The sequence below is a fragment of the Myotis myotis genome, unplaced genomic scaffold (assembly GCF_014108235.1).
Source record: "Myotis myotis isolate mMyoMyo1 unplaced genomic scaffold, mMyoMyo1.p scaffold_m19_p_8, whole genome shotgun sequence".
Classification (NCBI taxonomy): domain Eukaryota; kingdom Metazoa; phylum Chordata; class Mammalia; order Chiroptera; family Vespertilionidae; genus Myotis; species Myotis myotis.
The window spans coordinates 9,453,241-9,471,209 of NW_023416390.1; the positions used below are offsets into that span (position 1 = coordinate 9,453,241).

The 17,969-nt window shown below is 36.2% G+C and overlaps 2 protein-coding genes across 2 annotated transcripts; both read left to right on the top strand.

The window, feature by feature from the left end:
- Nucleotides 1-8,578, top strand: NDUFB3 (NADH:ubiquinone oxidoreductase subunit B3). The gene is made up of 3 exons (XM_036319030.1): nt 1-158; nt 4,005-4,152; nt 8,288-8,578. Exons 2-3 carry the CDS (start codon nt 4,007-4,009, stop codon nt 8,442-8,444), a joined length of 303 nt encoding a protein of 100 aa, XP_036174923.1. The 5' UTR covers nt 1-158; nt 4,005-4,006; the 3' UTR covers nt 8,445-8,578.
- A 7,837-nt stretch (nt 8,579-16,415) lies between these two features.
- On the top strand, nt 16,416-16,850 carry LOC118661708 (elongin-C-like). Its single transcript, XM_036320025.1, has one exon. The coding sequence runs from the start codon at nt 16,511-16,513 to the stop codon at nt 16,847-16,849; it is 339 nt and encodes a 112-aa protein (XP_036175918.1). The 5' UTR covers nt 16,416-16,510; the 3' UTR covers nt 16,850.
- The last annotated feature ends 1,119 nt before the right edge of the window (nt 16,851-17,969 follow it).

Sequence of the window (17,969 nt, forward strand, 5' to 3'; positions counted from 1 at the left end):
TCTCCACCTGGTCCGTAAGCCTGTGACCCCGTCCCGGAACGTTACATGGCTTCTCGGCTTTCCTGCCGGGAGGAACTCCAGGTGACAACTTCCGCTTCCGGTCGGCTCCGGCTGGAGGGTTGACTATTGAGTGTCCTGAGAGGTCAGATTGCTGTCAGGTAAATTAGAGAGTTGTTGGGAGATCTCTTAACCGGAACTGGGAATGAGATACCTATTCTGGGGAATTTAGAAAGGGAGAGACAAAATAAAGCAGGATGATGCGGGTGTGTGGCTCCAGACGGAAGGAGATCGAAGAACTAGCGGGGGAGAACTGCGAAGTCCTGGGATGGTGGGGGTGGTTGTACGAGGATACAGTGGGAATGTCGGGTTATTCAGTCCAGATGCTTTTTTCCTGCTCTGCCACCAGCAGCACCCCGTCCCGTGTTTTTTGTTTGTTTGTTTTTGTTTTGTTTTGTTTGTTTACCTTTGAGTTGAGTAAAGGCAGAACAGCCCCCAAATCAAAAATTTGTGAAGGAGGGCCCTAGCCAGTTTAGCTCAGTGGGAAGAGCGTCAGCCTGCGGACTGGAGGGTCCCAGGTTCGATTCCGGTCAAGGGCACAATCCCCAGTGTGGGGGGTGCAGGAGGCAGCCAATCAATGATTCCCTCTCATCATTGATGTTTCTATCTCCCTCTCCTTCTCCATTCCTCTCTGAAATCAATAAAAATATGTTTTTTAAGAAAAATTATGGAGGAATAATTTTAATGCCTGCCTCACAAATATGTATAGTTTTAAGTGAGATTTTTTTATTTTTCTGCTATGAATGTTTTAGACACGATGTTAAAGTGAAAAAGCAGGGTACAAAGTCACATCCATTTTTAGAGCAGTTTACTCTAAAATGTTTACTATTTTAAAATTGCATGTACATCGGTGCAGGGACTGGAAAGGACACTAAGAATTCATTCGTCTTTTATTTTCTAATGTTCTTAAGAGTATCCACAATTTTAAAAATGAGGGGAAATTGGGGTGTATGCTTGAATGTCTTTGGTAAACCATAAAATTGCATGCGTTGTGAATGGTATTATCCTCTTATTTCCTTCTTAGGGATTCCAGGCCCTTTTTTGTGGAGGTTGATATTATAGGTTCACTCCAAACATAGGCAGATAGCTTTTTAAATTTTCATGATTACATGGGTTTTCTTTGTGGAACTAGCTTCCTTGCAATTCTTGTTGGAACAGCTCTGAGCTGAAAACAATGGCCTGTTGTTGAGTCCTTGGCATAATTTGTCACTTTATCTAATGTTCCCTTTTACTGTGAAATATACATAACAGAAGGGTGTATAAAAACATGAGTACTTTTTAAAGGCTTATAATTAAGCAAACACTTGTGTACCCACCCTTCAGGTTAGGAAGTAAAGCATGGCCAATACCTTTAGAACATTCATTCTCAGCACAAGTGATAGGCCTTCAGGCAGATGAAAATTGGTTCTGAGAGGATGGAACAGTGTGTGAAAAAATCATAGGTACTACTGTGGTGTGTGGCCCTCCCAAGAGCCACAGTACATAAACGTGTATATAATATATCCGTGGTATTGAAATTTCATTGGGGGAAGGGAGCAAGAATGTGATAAGGAAAACAACTGTCGAAAAAAGCTCCTTTGGCGTACAAGAATTAAGAATAGGTTGAAAAACACTGCCTTAGCAGCTCTGATTTTATGTCCTCCACCAAGGGGTGACTACTGCCCTGACTTGTGATAAGCATTCGCTTGTTTCAAGCATTCATTTCATTTTCCATCTATAATGCATTCCTAAAAAATGAATTGTTGGGTTCTTCAATTTATATTAATGGGATCAAAGTATACGTATTATGATTCACCCCGTTCTCATCGTATTTGTAAGATTCATTCACACTGTTGCATGTTGTTTTTTGTTGTGTAATATTCCATAGGTTTCTATTTCATAATCCATTTTTGGATATTTGGGTTGTTTATAATTTGGGACTAGCATCAATGATGTGGTTAAAAAGGGTCTTATAAAATATATCTATTGTTATATACATGCAAGAGTTTCTCTAGAGCAGTGTGTTGTCCAATGAAAATATAATGCAAGCCATATATGTAATTTAAAATGTCTCAGTAACCATATTAAAAAGAAACAAAATTAATTTAATATAATCAGTGTTAAAAATTATTAATGAAATATTTTGTTTTCTTCATACTGTCTTCAAGATTTATGTATTTTACACTTGTAGTATGCTGTTTTCATAAACACTTGATCTATGTTTATATTTTATCAAATTTACTGTTGATAAAGTAAATCTGTATACCCAAATTGTTCGAAATGCACTCTAAATTTTCCAATAATTAACTTGAGAACCAATTTTGAAATTTAAATTAATTAACATTAAATAGAAAGTCTAGTTCCCCAGTTGCACTAACCTCATTCCAGTGCTAGTGGCTACCATATTGGGCAATGCAGATCTAGAGTATATAAACTTAGGAGTAGAATTGGTAGGCCATAAGGTATTCAAATGTTCAGCTTTTCTAGGTCATGCCAAACAGTTTTTCAGAGTGGCTGTGCTAAGTCACATTCTTGCCCCCTGGGTGTGAAAGTGGAAGGCACATCGCAGTGAGCTGAAGTTTATTTTTATGTTATGTATAAAAATAATACTAGTAAAACTGAAGTCTTTATGTTACTATTGAGGGCATATTTTATTTAAGGAAACAAACTTATCAATTAAAAAGGGGTCCTTTTTAAAAAAATTTTTTTTATTAGTTTCAGGGAGGAAGGGAGAGGGAAAGAGATAGAAACATCAATGATGAGAGAGAATCATTGGTCTGCTGCCTCCTGCACACCCCCTATTGGGGACCGAGCCCACAACCTAGGCATGTGCCCTGACCGGGAATTGAACCATGACTTCCTGGTTCATAGGTTGACACTCAACCACTGAGCCAAATAGATGATGGATAGATAAATAGATAAGGTCACATGCTCAGATTTCGGGTTTCATCCCCTGTGGGGTGCATATGTGTGTGTCTGTCTCCCACCCTCCCCCTCTTCACCCCCTTTCTTTCTCCCTTTCTCTCTTTTTAAAAAATCAATTTAAAAGAACATGTTATTTTAAAAAATTCAACCCATTGTCTGTTTTGTGTACAGGCCATCAGTTAATAATGTTTTTTACAATCATGTACAGTCAGTTTGATATTAAGGAACACTAAACTTTAAGCCCTAGTGAAGCAAAATGTTATCCCCCCCAAAAATTCCATTTTCCTCATCAGTAGACCTGTATTACAAAAAAATATTCTCTGTTATTATTATGTTTTGAATGTTATCAACAAAATATTTGTGGAAAGTTGTTTTCTCTTGCTTTATAAGTACCCACATAGTCTAAAATATTTACTATCTGGCTCTTTACAGAAAAAGTTCATGCGATCATGTATATGTTTAAACACAATAATGCTGCATTTTAATAGGATCATCTAAAGAAAGTAATAAGTCAGTATGTAAAACATCTTCATTATGCATATTTATGCACAATGAAAGGACTAGAAGAAAGAGAACAGTATTGCTTAGAAATTAGGAACAAGGGCTCTGAAACCAAGCTGCAAGGTTCAAAACCCAGTTGTACCATTTATTATTGTTGTTACCTTCAGAAAGTTACCTTCATGCACCCTCATTGTCTTCATCTATAAAGTGAAGATAATAATTGTAATTTAAGTTCAAATAGTGGCTTTGGAAGTAACAGAGTTAATACATGTAAAGTCCTTTAGGGTACGTGGCACTGCCATTATTTTAATGGAGAAAGGAATAAACAAAATAAATGACCATCTCTAAGTGATGGGATTATTGATTATTTTTCTTTTTAATTATTTTATATGTGTGTGTTTCCTAACTGTGAACATACACTGGTTATGTAATAACATGCTGTTTTATTCTCTCTTTAAAACATTAAATGTTTTACCTTAAAACATTAATAGTAAACTTGGTTATTGTGCATATTTCTCTCTTACTTTAATCTTTTCCTATAGACATGGCCCATGGACATGAACATGAGCATGGACATGGTCATGGTAAAATGGAACTTCCAGATTATAGAAAATGGAAGATAGAAGGGACACCATTAGAAACTGTGCAGGAGAAGCTGGCGGCACGGGGGCTCAGGGATCCGTGGGGCCGGTAAGAATCATTAAATAATTTAGATAGAATTTATCATAGAGAATCATTATCTGTTTCTTTTTCATGTATTTCCCTTTTTAAAAAATCATTGAAAATGGCTTTTTACATTAAAGTTTTAAAATCCGTTTTATTGAAGTACCATTTACATACAGTAAAATTCACCCATTTTAAAGTGTTTAATTCCATGAGTTTTGATAAATGTATACAATTATGTAACCACCACAGTCATGATATAAACGATTTCTGTCACCCCAAAAAGTTCTTCCGTGCCCCTTTCACGCTCAGTGTCACCCTACCCCTGGCTCCTGGCAGCCATTGGTCTGCTTTTTGTCTCTCCAGTTTTCGCTTTCCTGGCACTTGGTGTGCTGCTTTGGAGACTTAGGCCCATCGTTAGCTTGTATCCCTAGTTGACTGCTGAGCAATATCCTTATTGACTGCTGAGCAATATCCTTATTGACTGCTGAGCAATATCCTTATTGACTGCTGAGCAATATCCACTGTGTGCACAGACCTCATTTTGTTTGCAGTTCACCAGTTAATTGCCTTTTGTGTTGTTTCCAGTTTTTAACCATTCCGTTATGAGTAAAGATGCTATAACCAATCAAGTACAAGTCTGAGTGAACATGATGTTTTCATTTCTCTAAGAGTAGGATTTCTAGATCATAGAATTAGTGTGTGATTATTTTCATAGGAAAACTGCCTAACTGTTTTTCAAACTAGCTGTACCATTTTGCATCCCCACCAGCAATGTATGAGAATTTCAATTGTTCAATGTCCTCCTCATCAATCCCTGGTATTATTGGTCTTTCAATTTTAGCCATTTTAGTGAATATTGTGCCTCTTTGTGATTTTAATTTGCATTTCCATGGTTCCATGACAACATGATCATAACATTCTTTTCCAGTGCTTATTTTTCATTAGTGCTTTCCCCCTGCCCTTTTGGTGCAGTGGCTATTCACATATTTTGCCCATTTATTTATCAGAGTGTTTGTCTTCTTTTACTGAATTACTAGAGGCCTCGTGCATGAAATTCATGCATGGGTAGGATCCCTAGGCCTGGCCAGTGATCAGGGCCGATCGGGGCCTTCTGGCTGCTAGCTGGGACCTTCCTTCCCCTGCTGCCGGCTGCCAGCCAGGCCTTCCTTTGTTTCACGCCGCCCCCTGGTGGTCAGCACACGTCATAGCGAGCGATTGAACTCCTGGTCTCCCGGTCGAACTCCCAAGGGGACACTTCACGTATTAGCCCTTTTATATACATAGATGAGAGTTCTCTATATGTTTTTAAAATTTAAGTCCTTTATCAGATATATATTTTACAAATGTATTTTGTTTTATTTGTTTAATATTTTTCTTTTTTTTAAATGTATTTTTATTGATTTCAGAGAGGATGAAATCAAGCGAGAGAGAGAGAGAGAGAGAGAGAGAGAAAGGGTGGGAGAAACATCAGTGATGAGAGAGAATCGTTGATTGGCTGCCTCTTGCACACCGCTACTGGGAATTAAGCCTGAAACCCAGGTATATGCCTAGACCGGACCAGGAATCAAACCATGACTTCCTGGTTCATAGGTTGATGCTCAACCACTGAGGTATTCTGGCTGGGCTACAAATGTTTTTTCCTAAGAGTGTGGCTTATTTTTTCATTTTTTAAATAATGTCTTTCAAAGAGTTTTAAATTTTGATGAAGTCCCAATCTGGCACTTTTCCATTATGGTTTGTGCTTTTTGCACCCTAAATTGTCTCCTATGGTTTCTCTTAGAAGTTTTTATAGTGTTACTTTTATATCATGTGAGGTGAGGATGAAAGTATTTTTGCATTTGGACATCCAGTTGTTCCAGCACCATTTGCTAAGACTGTCTTTCCCATATTGATTTACCTTATGCCTTTGTAAAAAATCAATTGACAATATCTGTGTGGTCTATTTCTGGATTCTACTCTGTTATCCTGATCAATATGTCCACTCTATGACAATACTTCACTGTCTTCAAATCAGGTAGCATAAGATCTCCATTTAAAAAAAAAAGCTATTTTAGGTTCTTTGCATTTACATTTAAAATTTAGATTGAGTGTTTCAGTTTCTATAAAAAGCCTTCTTAGATTTTAATTGGGATTTCACTGAATCTATAGCTCAATCGAGGATAATAGATATCTTAACACTATCGAATCTTCTAGTCCATGAACAATTTAGATCCTCTTTAATCCCTCAGCAGTATTTTATTGCTTTATATATAGGTCTTTACATATTTTATTAAGTTTATCCTGAGTTTTTTCATATTTTAATAGTATTGTAAATGGTATTTTAAACTTTAATTTTCAGTTTTTTGCTAATATATAAAAATATAATTGGGGTTTATATGTTGACTTTGTATCATGTTCCCTTGCTAAATTCACTTTTTAGTTCCAAAATTTTTTACAGATTGTTTAGACTGTACTTCATAAGTGATCACTTTGTGTACACTTGTTTTATTTCTTCCTTTTCTATCTATAAACTTTTAATTTCTATTTTCTTTGCGTTATTGTACTGGATAACACTGCTACTATAATGTTGAATAAAAGTGGTATAAATGGACATTCTTGCCTGTTCTGCATCTATTGAGATGCTCACATAGTTCTTTTTTTAAAAAAAATATATTTTATTGATTTTTTTTTTTTTTTTTTTACAGAGAGGAAGTGAGAGGGATGGAGAGTTAGAAACATCGATGAGAGAGAAACATCGATCAGCTGCCTCCTGCACACTCCCTACTGGGGATGTGCCCGCAACCAAGGTATATGCCCTTGACCAGACTCGAACCTGGGACCCTTGAGTCTCAGGCTGACGCTCTATCCACTGAGCCAAACCGGTTAGGGCTCACATAAATCTTTTATTCTCTTAATATGATGAATTACTCTTACTGGTTTTTCAAAGATTAAACCAATCTTGAATTCCTAAGATAAATTCTATTTCATCATGGTATATTATCCTTTATATATATTGCTGGATCAATTTTCTAAAATTTTGTTAAGAATATTTGCATCTGCCCTAACTGGTTTGGCTCAGTGGATAGAGCGTCAGCCTGTGGACTGAAGGGTCACAGGTTCGATTCCGGTCAAGGGCATGTACCTTGGTTGCGGGCACATCCCCAGTCGGGGGTGTGTAGGAGGCAGCTGATTGATGTTTCTCTCTCATCAATGTTTCTAACTCTCTATCCCTCTCCCTTCCTCTCTGTAAAAAAATCAATAAAATATATATTTTTTAAAAAGAATATTTGCATCTAAAATAAATAAAAATTAAAAATTAGAAAAGAATATTTGCATCTGTGTTCATGAGGGATATTACTCTGTAGTTTTCTTCTAATGTCTTTGTCTGACTTTGGTTATCTAAATTGTATTTGCTTAGCTTATATTTTCTAATAAGTCAGATTTTTAGTTAAGTGGTTTTTGTTGTTCATAACATGATTTTTTCCCCACTCACTTATCGCTGCCTGTGAGAGAAGACTGTTTTCAGGAGAGGTCTCAGACTTCTGTTTACACCTCTGTTTAGGGGCTCAGAAGAATGATTGCCAGAGCAGGAAATCAGTCTTCTAAACTTCAGGCTGCTGCGACAGAGAAATTTATTAGTAGTAAAAATAATGTCAAATGTTACAAACTCTCTGTGCCAAAATATGTCACACATCACCCTGTTTATTCTTTATAACCACACTATAAGGTAGACAGTCATCACTGAGTAGGAGAGGAAGCAGGCCCTGACAGGTTAAGTAACTTGCACATCCTAAAAGGTTGTGAATCTAGTGTGAGTGGCAGAGCAAAGATTAATACTCTAACTACCTCTGTCCACGATGCTGTAATGACTAGTATAGGCAAAGCCACACGGCTGACCTGTGATGGATAGGGCCAAAGAAAGTCTTGCATTTGAGGATTTTGTAAAAATTCTCAGTATTATGATTGTGAATATGAAATCAAGTGTTTTTTCTACTTTATATGTGAAACATGGGCATATAGACCTAATTATCCTATGTCACAGAAAGATACCTATTGTGGTCCATTTAGATGGTCTTAAAAAGGTTGCATCTACATCTGTTAAAAAGATGAAAATTAAATGTATTTTACTCAGTGAATGTGCATGTATGTGATTATAACCTTTGCCCTTTTTTTTTTCTAGCAATGAAGCTTGGAGATACATGGGTGGCTTTGCAGACAATGTTACCTTTGTTGGTGCAATGTTAAAAGGATTCAAATGGGGATTTGCTGCATTTGTGGTAGCTGTAGGGGTTGAATATTTCCTGGAGTCCCAGAATAAAGATAAGAAGCATCACTGAAGATATTACCTGGAAGTATCTTAGTGATTCTTAACTCTGTTATTAAAATAAGATTTCTTCACTGTAGCCTACTCATCTGTGTGTTTATCCCTTAAAGATACTAGTAAGATTTAATAAAGAATACATGTTCCAGTCTGGTTTTGTCATTCTTAAAAAAAAGATGTTTCAAACCATATCAGATTTGCTTTAGAACATGTGGTGGTTGAGGTACACGTAGCAGTGCATTCTCTACAGAGCAGCCAGCCAGCATATATTTCAACAAATGTGTATGTTTTAAATGGATGGGGTCTAAAAAAAATTAAATAGTGATAAAATTTCCCATCTTAACTATTTTTTAGTGTACAGTTACTGGTATTAAATACATTCATAATGTGCAACCATCATCCATCTCCATAGCTCTTCATCTTTTAAAATTAAAAGTCTATGCCCATGTATAATAATAAAAGGGTAATATGCTAATTAGACCTGACAACCTTCCGGACGAAGCCAGGGCTGGAGGGAAGCCCGGGTCCCGGGTGCCAGAGGGAAGCTGATGCCGGCAGCAGGGGGAAGGAAGGCCTACTCTTGCACAAATTTCGTGCATCGGGTCTCTAGTTATACAATAATTCCCTACTCCCCCTTACATCAACACCTGGCAACCACCATTCTACTTTCTGTCTCTATGATTTTGACTTCTCTGAGCACCTCATGTACTAGTGAGTGGAATTATACACTCTTTGTTACTGGCTTATCACACTTGGCCTGATGTCCCCAAGTTTCATCCATGGTGTAGCATCAAAATTTCCTTTATTTTTAAAGCTGAATAATATTACATTGTGTGTAGATGTCATAATTTGCTTATCCATTCATTCATTGATGGACTCTTGGGTTACTTCCACATTTTAGCTATTATAAATAATGCGGCTGTGAACATGGGTATATGAACAGGTTTGTAAATGGCGGTTGGCCTTGTTGCTTTTACTATCTCCTGCAGGTGGTTAGAGAGACCTATACAGTATTATACTATTAGATTAGATACTTCCTGCCCAGTTCTGATTGACTATGTATCATGTTCATTTTTCTTTATTGTGATATTTTCTACTCTTGATTTAGTCCTCTTTCCCATGTTGTGAAAAGTGATATTTTTTCTAACAATACACTAGACATTTCCCCCACATTGAATTTAAAAAATTTAATTAAATCTCTAAAGTTGAGACAACTCAGATTGTTGAAAAGAGATATTTTTTGCTTTAATAACAAAGCTAAGCCCTAGCCACTTTGGCTCAGTGGATAGAGCATCAGCCTGTGTACTGACAGGTCCCCGGTTCGATTCTGGCCACATACCTGGGTTGCAGGCTTCTCCCTGGCCCAGGCCCTGGTCAGGGCATGTGTAGGAAGCAACCAATCGATGTGTTTCTCTCACATTGATATTTCTCTCTAGGTTTACCTCTCTCTTTCACTCTAAAAATGAAGGAAAAATATCCTTGGGTGAGGATTAAAAAAAAAAAAAGCTAAATCAGTGGTTCTCAACCTTCCTAATGCCGCAATCCTTTAATACAGTTCTTCATGTTGTGGTGACCCCCAATTTCATTGTTACAAATTGAACATAATTAAAGCATAATGATTAATCACAAAACAATATGTAATTATATATGTGTTTTCCGATGGTCTTAGGCGACCCCTGTGAAAGGGTCGTTCGACCCCCAAAGGGGTCGCGACCCACAGGTTGAGAACCGCTGAGCTAAATAAAACTCGTGATTTTTTTTCTTTGTAAATTTTAATTTGTAAATATAAGCTTGAGAAATTACTAAACAAATGAGAGGAATTTCTAATAAGTTGATAGTAAATGGAATATGGTAGAATGGAATAAAAAAAGACATAAGATAAGGGAAGAGTTTAACAAGGAATAAAGAGAAGGAACAAAAAGCAATAGAACAAGTAAAAATAGCAAGGTGGTAGATTTAAACTTAATTATATTAATTATAGCAAATGGTCTAAAATTTAAACTCTAAAACATTCCAATTAAAAGACATTGTCTTGCCCTGTCCATTGTTAGGGTGGGTGTTGTCCCGCTACACCAAGGTTGGGGGTTCAGTCCCTGTTCAGAGCACATACAAGAATCAACCAATGAATGCATAAAGAAGTGGAACAACAAATCAATGTTTCTCCCTTTCTCTAATCAATTTTTTTAAAAATGTATGGAGTTACTGCCTGGATTCCATAGGAGCTGCAAGGCACACAAACCACTGTCATTTTAGCTGTTGCTATCACTTGGACCAGAGTCAACTAATGAGAGCTTTGTTCTTAAGATGTATGACCATGGAAAAAATGCTAATTATGTGTTTGCTAGTCTCAAAATAAGCACTGAGGATGATTATATGTAAAAGTATTGGCCCCATTTTGTATGTAGGGCAAGTCCCTAGTAAAGTAACAAAGCCTAAGATGGCATAGCTAGTAAATTCCAGAGTTAGATTTTGAATCCAGGTTTGACTCCACAGCCCATAGTAAACACTATATTACGCTATCATGTCATATGTGATACGTACTATAAGATGCTATAAAATTATTCTTTGGATTTTTTATTTATTTTTTTGGTATGGGACAAGTTGTATTTACAGTTCTTCTTTGTAACAATAATATGGTATGAGATAGTTATACAATACAGACTAGACCAATCGAACACATTTTACACAACGAACACTCATAAGGCGGAGTATGAAGATTATGGAAAAATGCTAAAGCCAAAGGAGCAATGGTCAGAAAACTGGTTAAATATAACATCTCTTATATCAGCAAGTCAAAGAAAAAGCTACTCTATATCCACAATTCTTATGTGTGCCAAGGAAAAGCGATAGAGCTTAAAGAAATGAAGGACTGGACTTCAGGAGCTATAGGTTCAATTCCTAGTTCTGTTACTAACCCCCAGGAATATTTCCTCGTCTATTAAAGTGAATCTTTGTGGGTTCTTCGTGTGTTATAGGGGGAGATCAGAGGACCTCAATGAGTGCATCAGCTAGAATCTTACGAGCTCAAATACATTGCAACCTAAAGTATTATTATGAAATCTTTAAGAGATGATTCCAGGTTTTCCTTAGTTCCTTTTCTACAAAATGGTACAATTAGTTGTAACTAACCATTGTCCTTTAAAAAAATCTAAGGTATGGCATGTAATGTTTTATTAAAAGAGACAATGGTGAATACAGTAATTTTACTGTACAACTATACTTTGAAGGGAACTGTGTTTTGACATACCAAAAAAAATGATACACACATTTTTTTATAGTGATATAAAAGATGTGTACAAAGCCGGGCTGGCGTGGCTCAGTGGTTGACCGTCGACCTATGAACCATGAAGGCACAGTTTGATTCTCAGTCAGGGCACATGCCCAGGTTGCAGGCTTAAACCCTAGTGTGGAGTATGCGAGAGGCAGCCAATCAATGATTCTCATCATTGATGTTTCTATCTCTCCCTCTCCCTTCCTCTCTGAAATCAATAAAAATACATATTTTTAAAAATGTGTACCAAGACAAAGGCATGGAAAGAATAGGAATTTATGCATGTGGAAAGTTAATATGGTGGAAGAAACACATTAGGAGAAAATGAAAAAGGTGAAAAAGGGATTACAGGATATTGGTATAATGGAAATAGTAGAAACAAGCAGAACTTGGTGTACAGTAGGGTGTATTTATCGTCATCCACTTGCTGCTTCAATCAAATGTAGACCTTATGAAACTGTGGAAAGGAAAATGCTTTATATTAGGGTTTTTAAAAATATATTTTAAAATTGCAGGGGCGAACAAAGGGACTTTTCAGCAAATTTTTACAGACTGTACTTGATCTGTGTACATGGAATTTATAATCTATGTTTAACGAAACTAACCTTCTTGAAGTAGATAAGTAGCTTAAGAAGATTTTTACAAAGAAACTGCTAATGCAAGAATAAGCAAACAAGAAGAAAATAACAGCTATGAACTCTTTGTCAAGAACATTATCAGATACATACAATGACCTAATCACGAAAGAGAAGTCAAGCAAAAATAATAACCACCATCATCATCATCAAGAAGACCAAAGTATGAACTTGGACTCACTATCAGTAGTACAATGAGCCTTGCCCTGAGAGTATATTGATATATTAACTAATGATAGGATATAATCATCATGTTAAGCAAAACATTTTTAAAAAATGTTTCACCTTTGTCTTCTTTAACTTCTATATTTGTTTATTCTTAGTGTACATAGATGATAATATTTACATAATACATATAGAATGTTAAGACAAAGATTGGGGTTTAATGTGATTTCTCCTCACAGTATTCAGTGTCGTTAAAAAATAGCACTTAAGGAATTCATCAGATTTTTAAAGTGTTTTTTTTAATGTATAGTTTACTATATAACACCCAGGTAGGTTATCAAGAAAAATTAAATGTTATTTTATATGGCCTCTCACTCAGTTGTCAACATGAGTTACAAAGTTTCATAATAAAATCCTCATGTGGCCGAAACCGGTTTGGCTCAGTGGATAGAGCGTCAGCCTGCGGACTGAAAGGTCCCAGGTTCGATTCTGGTCAAGGGCATGTACCTGGGTTGCAGGCACATCCCCAGTAGGAGATGTGCAGGAGGCAGCTGATCGATGTTTCTCTCTCATCGATGTTTCTAACTCTCTATCTCTCTCCCTTCCTCTCTGTAAAAAATCAATAAAATATATTTAAAAAAAAAAAAATCCTCATGTGTTATCGGAATCTCTCGAGTTGCAAAATATTCAAATTCAAATAGATGTGCTAATAAGAATGGAATCTTCCAGTTGAGTCCTGGTTTACCATCAGTATCAGTTTTCAGAGAGGAGGATGTAGTGCACAGGGTTGTTTTGAGGTTTTTTTTGCTTTTGTTTTTATTTTTGTTTTGGGTCAGAACATCAGCTTCAGAGACTCAGAGACTAAAACACTCCATGGAAATTGCATTTACCTGCCAATAATTCTATCAGAAAGAATTTACTGCAAAGAGGAGTTTTATTTAATTTTATGTATTATGTTAAATATAAAATATGTTCTGTATTTTATATAGTATTATGTTATTATACGTTATAAATATTATATATAATTTAACTATTCAATTGTGCACCTGAAACATATATAATTTTGTTAAGCAGTGTAACCCCAATAAATTCAATAAAAATATAATAAAAAATAAAAACTATTCAAAATGCGAGTTCATATAAAGATTAAATTTCATATTGTACTTTATTGAATTACCTTTGATACATATAAACAATTTAAAACATGGCTTTAGCCATTAGAAAATGACAAAATCTTTTGTCTCAAGTTCTGTACACTTTTCTGTTTAATCTCATATGCCAAAAGATGAAGTAACTCTTGAAATGTCATCACATATTACAAAACTAACTGGAAAGAATTTTGGTTGTTGCTAAAGACATGTTTCTGAGAATCGTTACAAAATAAGAAAATTATCTACAGCTCAGATGTAAGTCAGAAGACTCTGTGGCATTTTGAAATGCCATATGTTTCATTTTCTGTTTTAAAACGGAAAAGACCATTATTAATAATGCTCCAATGCTCTTTAAAGCACATTATGGTTAAAAAGAAGTATTTTGCTTTTAGATTTTTACCAATCATAGGATTTGTAAGTTACTAATTAAATCTCATTTAATAAAGCACTTAGTACCCCCCCCCCCTGCAAATGTCCCACCCACTCTAATTTTAATTACTCAATTCCTGAACTGAATTTGGAAATAATAGCATCCAACTTACATTTTTCTGCTAACTTGGTAATTAACCAAACATCTTTCTAAATTTACTTATTTTAAATACATTGATCATTTTTACCTTGTTGAGTAGCTAAGATTTTTTTAAAGTCTTTGCAATAAATGAAATTCACAATTAAGTGAATGTTTTGTGATTCTAGCTCCTCTAGTGCTATATGTATGAAGTATTTTATTTCATTTATTCTCTTGCTACAAAATTTCCATGAGAAATACTAACTGTTCAGCGACACAATACTGAAGGCCGATGCTGTGGCTCACAGTAACCATAGCAATAACTGTCCTAAAAATAAAGAGGGCCTGTATCAGCACAGATGGGATCCTCTTACTGAGGAAGAGTCAGGTTCACAAGCAGTGGTATCACCTGAACTTAGGAATCCCACTTGATAGTAACGTAATATGAGAACATGAGGGCTTCATACAGATATAAAGGCATATATTTAGACCAGACTTCCTAGTGAAACATAATTAAAAACTAAAACAATAGCTGTAGATGCTAGGTAAGTTCCAACAAGGAGACATGGCATGAACAGGTAGTATTTCTCATGTCACAACTCATATATTGAACAACACAGGGGATTAAACTCAAGGCATTTATTTCTTAATTCATGACCCATAAATGCTTCCTTATATTTAATCTGGGTTTATCAGCAATTATGATTCTAATATATAAATGTGTACATTTTTAAGTAAACTAGAGGCTCGGTGCATGAAATTCATGCATGGGTAGGGTCCCTAGGCCTGGCCGGTGATCAGGGCTGATAGGGGCCTTCTGGCTGCCGGCCAGGGCCTTCCTTCTGGCTTCCAGCCAGGGTGTCCCTTCCCTGGCTGCCAGCTGCTGGCTGGCACCACCCTTCCCCAGTTGCCAGCTGCTAGCCAGGGCCTTCCTTTGTTCTGCACCTCCCCCTGGTGGTCAGCGCACGTCATAGTGAGTGATGGAACTCCTGGTCTCCCAGTCGAACTACTGAGGGGACACTTTGCATATTAGCCTTTTATATACATAGATGAAAGAAAAAGTGTTACAGCTGGAAGATCTATATACATTTCTATTATAGCACTTATCATAATGCATCATAATTATTCATTTACTTGTTTGACTTCCTCATTAAATTATGGCCTCCTTGAAAACAGGGACCGTGCCTGTGTATCTGTGTAACAGGTAAGTACCTATTTAGTATGTCTCTGACGAATGAATTTATCATTAGAGATCTAAAAGTACAAGTGAGGTAAGAGATGATTTGTCACAGATTAACACCTCTTCTAGGAATCCATAAAGGTTTAGTGGGAATGGAGGATTGGAAAGACACATATTTTCCCATGTCTACGAGGCTTCATGCATTCCAATTGCTTATTAGAAAATGGAGGCCAGTTACAAAAGACCCATGATGGTGACCTGGAAACATATTTCGAGATTAGAAGGCACTCCCCTCGTTTCCAAGGCAAGGATGTTAGAACTGAGCTAGGCCTAAGCTTTCTGACACATGCTCTGTAACCTTCCCTACTTATGGATGAGTTGGTGATAAAAATACTAACCATCAAAGGTCCAGACCAACTTCTGCTAAAAGCAACCAATTATACTATGGTCATTGCATGCAGTTAACATTTCTCCTTTAGCACAATAGTGATTTTTTTGTTGTTCTATTTTGTCAAAATTACAAGGAACAGAACCCCTGAATGCAACTAATAGGGCATGCTTGCCTAACCTACCTCCAACGTCCAAGTCAAGCAGCTCAAGGAGTTGCAACTAGAACAGAGGCAGACAACTCAACTTGTTCTTCAAATTCTATTCATTCATTTAAATATTTATTGAGCACTTCCTTTGGTTTTGTTTTTATTGTTTTTTTTTAAAATGTTTTAATTGATTTTTAGAGAGAGAGGAAGGGAGAGGGAATAGAGAGAAAATCGATGGGAAACATCATCAGTCTACTGCCTCCTGCACAATAAAGGCCAGCCACTCCTTTATAACAGGGATCTTCATGGCTCTACGGATACATCAATGAGCAAAACAAAGTTCTCACCTCTTGGTACTTACATACTTGGTACTTACATGTGGTATATCTTCCCAACCATACAATTTTTTTCATGGGAGCATATATCTGAAATTGTAGTTTGAATCAGTGAGATTTGATTCTTGATAATAATCTTTTCATCTATAAATTGCACAGAACTTGGGAGGTGGGGGTGTGGTCCTGGCGTGGGGGCTGTGGAGGTGCACAGGGACCTGGTGCGGTGGCTGTGGCGGCTGCGGGACTGACGAGAAACTACTAAACTTCCTGTGCAAGCGAAGTAGAATTTCGTAAGAACATAATGGATGGAGAAGAGAAAACCTATGGTGGCTGTGAAGGCCCTGATGCCATGTATGTCATATTGATATCTTCAGATGGTCATGAATTTATTGTAAAAAGAGAACATGCATTAGCATCAGAAACAATAAAAGCCATGTTGAATGGCCCTGGTCAATTTGCTGAGAAGGAAACTAATGAAGTCAATTTTAGAGAGATCCCTTCACACCTGCTATCAAAAGTGTGCATGTATTTTACTTACACGGTTCGCTACACTAACAGCTCCACGGAAATTCCTGAATTCCCAATTGCACCTGAAATTGCACTGGAACTGCTGATGGCTGCGAACTTCCTAGATTGTTAAATATAATAAATTATAATAAACTGTTAACTTTTTCCAATATTTAAAAAAAAATTGCATAGAACTTTGTACCTTCCTAATAAAGCATATCTTGCCTTATCTTATAATTTAGGTATTTTTATACTTGGCTTATTCTTCTCTAGAAGGTTATAAATTCTTGAAAACCTTGCTTTATTTATCATCTTATCTCTTACACAGTGCCTTACACATGGTAAATGTTCAACAGGTATTTAAGTTGGACTTAGTTCTGTTTTTAAGTGAAGACACTATCAACATTTTTAGAATGAATATAAATTCTCATTTAAACTACTTACACACAATTACACTATTTTTTTTCCACAGTGTTTTGAGGAAAGGAAACCCTCATAAATAATTACTAAAGTGAAAGTAAGTTTACTTTAAAAAAAATTTGGAATCAGTTTTTGTGAGGGCTATACATTTCCCTTTTGTTTGACCACCTACAATCAATCTTTTAAAAAGGAAAGAAAGAAAAGAGTAAGAAAATAAAAACAACCATCAGATGTGGAAAGAGCTTTAAAATATGTCACTTTTTGAAAAAAATAAAATAAAATATGTCACCTTTTTATTTCATGTATATCACTCTTCTATTTTAAATCAGAATCTCCACCTTTACCAAACTAGGTAATTTTATTCAATTTATGCATTGACCACCTCTTTTTTAATCTACTTACAAACATTTATTATACTTGGTTCATATATTAAATAATTCGTTTTCCCTTTTTGCTATCTTTTAAGGTCAATTTATTATTCTTACTAATGATAATAAACAGCATAATAAAGTGTATAATTTCAGAAAAAGTGACAAAATCTAAACTAAGTGGCTTGCACATGCAGCCTCTGAGGAGAAATATAGGGGTTTGTGTGGTTCCCTGCACAACTTGCGAGGTGTCCTGAGTATGTTCATGATAGAGTGAGGCTGGCCTGACTGTACAGATTAACTGGAAGCATTCTTCTCAGGATCCAACAGTTTTCAAGGGCCACAGGAAATACTGAGACACCTTTTCACTAAGCCACAAATCACATAGATTTAGCTTCAGTGCCATCAGAATTTCAAAACTCAGCATCAGCAGCTGGTTGAAGCCCAGACTATTTTCCCTGATTA

What these genes read in the sequence shown, in the direction of transcription:
- NDUFB3 (XM_036319030.1), top strand. Translation starts at nt 4,007, where the DNA reads ATGGCCCATGGACATGAACATGAGCATGGACATGGTCATGGTAAAATG. An exon ending in CTCAGGGATCCGTGGGGCCG is followed by an intron (nt 4,153 to 8,287) that starts GTAAGAATCATT and finishes TTTTTTTTCTAG; the next exon opens with CAATGAAGCTTGGAGATACA.
- LOC118661708 (XM_036320025.1), top strand. Translation starts at nt 16,511, where the DNA reads ATGGATGGAGAAGAGAAAACCTATGGTGGCTGTGAAGGCCCTGATGCC.